Source organism: Acanthisitta chloris, unplaced genomic scaffold, assembly GCF_000695815.1.
Source record: "Acanthisitta chloris isolate BGI_N310 unplaced genomic scaffold, ASM69581v1 scaffold22404, whole genome shotgun sequence".
Classification (NCBI taxonomy): Eukaryota; Metazoa; Chordata; class Aves; order Passeriformes; family Acanthisittidae; genus Acanthisitta; species Acanthisitta chloris.
In genome coordinates, this window is record NW_008667918.1 from 20587 (window position 1) to 22515 (window position 1929).

Below are 1929 nucleotides of genomic sequence, written 5' to 3' on the forward strand. Positions count from 1 at the left end.
GGAGTAGGAGCAGTGTCAGTGCTCCTTCTTTTAAACACAGACACTCAGCAGGATAAATGGGAGGAAAACTGCCACACCATTAAAAAGACGGGTCAGTCCTGCAGTCTAGAACCAGAGGAAGGCAGCCACCTTCTCTGACCACCTCTGGTTTTTTTAATCCATGATCAAACATCAGTTTGCTAATAATAAATAAAAATAAACTCACATAAAGAATAGTAATAAACTCAGTTCCCAGAATCATCTTCACTGTGGTGATGCTCCATCCTAACCTTGGGAAAGGATGGTGAGGATGAATGGCTCCACATTCCAGTGGCCTCTCCAGGCTGCTACCCAAGGGCAGAGCTCTTCCAGTCAGTGCCCCAGAAAGGGATCTGTGTTACAGTGGCACCACACCATCTCTTTGAGACAGTGGCACTGGCAAGCCCCACTCAACACTCAGACGGCAAATCCATTTTAGATGTAGTTTTATTTCATGTTGTTGTCTGTACATGGTGCAGTTACATTGCTGACTCCCTGATATTTTTTGTATCTCAAGACTACAGCAGTCTTTTTTTCTGTTTTTTTTTTTTTAACTCAGTATAGATAAGCACTGAAGGTATTACAACCATGGTGGTACCAGCTCTTACAGTTTTATCACAGCTCTCCTAAGATGTGTTCCCTGGAGCTCCAGCTCTTGGTCATATTTCAGTACAAAGCAATCTCAGCTGATTTATAATTTAAATTACAGAGCTACAGGAGGGAGAAAGCAAAAATACGTAACTCTCAGTGTTCCCACACCAGAAGCAAATATTTATTTGTTCTAAGTTTTTGTGACACTTTAATCAACCTTAGTGATGAGAAGGGGGAAAGAGGAGGTGATTTAATGTTTCAGAACATTTGGGTTTGGTATTTTGGCAAACCTGCCGTTCTCTTCCTTTGGTATGTAGGCATTACATGCATGTAAAAGATCCTCAGATATGTTTGTAGCAGCTGTAGCAGGTATTGGTAACACTCATGGAGAGTCAATGGAGGATATGACAATAGCACTGTTGAGTAAGGAATCTACCACAGCCCTGGAAATTTACCTGTGTTCAAATGAATACTTTATGCTATGGCATTTGTGATTATGTGCTCTGGGCAACATACGCTGAACTACAACTGTCTGGAAATGTCTTCCAGAGCAAAGCATTGGGATGCTTCCAAAAGGACATGTCAGATATTGCTAGATCAGGATCTTAATTTTTCAGCATCAAGAAGGTGAATAGTCAAAATCCAAAAGGTACTTGCCACTAGATGGTTATGTTAGGTAAGTATAGTATTGTGTCTCAGAACTACATTCCTCTTTCAGGTTCAGAGATCCCATTTTTTGTCATGGATTTGGTATAAATACATGCTATAACTCTCATTATCTTTCTCAGGTGCCAGGATATTTTTTAAACCTGTTTGAATAATGACTCTTTTAACCTTTCCTCACAGGAGTGTTTGCGTTTGGACTTTTTGCCACTGACATCTTTGTAAACGCTGGGCAGGTTGTGACTGGGAACTTGGCTCCCTACTTCCTGACTGTGTGCAAACCCAACTACACTGGCAATGTCTGTCGGGCCCACCACCAGTTCATAAACAATGGCAACATCTGCACTGGAGATGTGGAGGTGATTGAAAAGGCAAGAAGATCCTTTCCATCCAAACATGCTGCTTTGAGCATCTACGCTGCTTTATATGCCACGGTGAGTGCCAGTGATGACAGCTGACTTGCATGAGTGGTTTCTGTATGTGCATCTAGATTGGGGCCATTTTTCTTACAATGGACTTTTGGAAATAAAGAGGTTTGTTTGGGGGATGGCTTTCTTCTTTATCTGTAAAGGAAACCCCCTTCTCTCTCCATTTTACTGGTCCTGGTATAAGCAAATGGAATTCTCATTGCTTTTGAGGCACTCCATATGGAGGCAT

General features: G+C 41.7%; 1 protein-coding gene across 1 annotated transcript in view; it reads left to right on the top strand.

Annotated features, from left to right (window-relative positions):
• LOC103800336 (lipid phosphate phosphatase-related protein type 1) overlaps window positions 1-1706 on the top strand; it is a gene marked incomplete at its 3' end in the record, with an annotated part of 19908 nt that extends 18202 nt beyond the window's left edge. The window contains exon 3 of the mRNA XM_009072713.1: window positions 1456-1706. Within this exon, the coding sequence (XP_009070961.1) occupies window positions 1456-1706 (251 nt within the window). The remainder of the gene's footprint in view (window positions 1-1455) is intronic.
• Between the last annotated feature and the right edge of the window lie 223 nt (window positions 1707-1929).